The 1,256-nt window shown below is 33.8% G+C and overlaps 1 protein-coding gene across 1 annotated transcript; it reads left to right on the top strand.

Moving 5' to 3' along the window:
- Positions 1–200: 200 nt before the first annotated feature.
- On the top strand, positions 201–998 carry LOC110038476. Its single transcript, XM_020743330.1, has 3 exons — positions 201–206; positions 281–356; positions 532–998. Exons 1-3 carry the CDS (start codon positions 201–203, stop codon positions 996–998), a joined length of 549 nt encoding a protein of 182 aa, XP_020598989.1.
- The last annotated feature ends 258 nt before the right edge of the window (positions 999–1,256 follow it).

Genomic DNA, 1,256 nt, shown 5'->3' with positions numbered 1-1,256 from the left:
TTCATTCAATTTAGTGTTTTCAGGGCTCTCCCTGCTCAGCCTTATGGTTCCTTGTCTCCATTTCTCTTAACAGTGTTAGCTTGATCTTAGGCTGCGGTGAACACAGAGAAGTTTCCATTCTCTCTCTCTCTCTCTCTCTCTCTCTCTCTCTCTCTCTCTCTCTGTCTCCATAATCAGTAAGTTTGAGCATTGGTGAAGATATGAAGGTGAGAAATACAAAGAAAAATTGAACCACCATGATATCTTGTTTATGTGTTAAATTAATTATTTAGTTTTCTAGATCTTTGGCTGGGTTCGAAGTAAGATAACAGGGAGACAAGAGAAGAAGTTCGATATATGCCATGGCTTTGATCATTGTCAGTGATTTCTCCTCTCTTCTTCTAAGTGTTTTCATAATTATAATTAATTTAATATATCCTACAAAAATGGTATTTATCTCATCATCATTCTCTGGTTTTATTTAAATACACTCACTTTTGTTGCATTTTTTAGTTTAGTTTGTAGATTTTAATGTATGTATTATTTTCTTAGGCTTTTCAAAGCAAAATAGCTGCAAAGAAGAATTCCATGGCTGGCCACAAACATTATTGTCAATAGGAACATTTAGCAGCAATGAAATGCAGAATGAGACCCAAATAATTTCCCAAACTTCAGAATCGTTACAGGAAAATGGAGACTTAAGTATTGAAGAAGAAATTATATTTCAGAAGGAAATAAGCAAACTGCTAAATCTGAAACAAGTTTTTAGCACAGATAAAACTGATCAATCCTCAAGTTTGAAACTTGACAACAATTCTACATCGAATATCTGTAATGGATCAACGGATGATATCATCTTAAACAATGCAAAAGAACTACTTGCTGCTAAACATAATGAGATCAGGCGAAGGTCGCTGCTCTCTTTCCTTCTCAAGAAAATGTTTGTGTGCAGAAGTGGATTTGCTCCGCAGCTAAGCTTAAGGGATCCAATTCCTGAATCATGGATAGAAAAAGTATGAATTTACATTTTTATGCAATTTTTTTTTCCTTAATGTTCTCCTAATGGAAGTCTTTAATTTTTTTTTTCTTATTTGCAAGATTTTGAGGGAAATACTTTTCAAAAATATTCATCCTCCTGCTGCTCCTCGATCAACATCAAAGAAATACTTGCAGAGGATACAACAAGATGAAAAATGGAAGAATGGAAGCAAATGGGTAAAGACAGATTCTGAATGTAAGCATACAACTATTCTGGTTGGTTTTATAATAATCATTTT

The sequence above is a fragment of the Phalaenopsis equestris genome, unplaced genomic scaffold (genome assembly GCF_001263595.1).
Source record: "Phalaenopsis equestris unplaced genomic scaffold, ASM126359v1 Scaffold232946, whole genome shotgun sequence".
Classification (NCBI taxonomy): domain Eukaryota; kingdom Viridiplantae; phylum Streptophyta; class Magnoliopsida; order Asparagales; family Orchidaceae; genus Phalaenopsis; species Phalaenopsis equestris.
Note: the sequence above shows the minus strand (reverse complement) of the source record. Positions and strands in the feature narration are given on the sequence as shown.

What these genes read in the sequence shown, in the direction of transcription:
- LOC110038476 (XM_020743330.1), top strand. An exon ending in ATGCCATGGCTTTGATCATT is followed by an intron (nt 357 to 531) that starts GTCAGTGATTTC and finishes TTATTTTCTTAG; the next exon opens with GCTTTTCAAAGCAAAATAGC.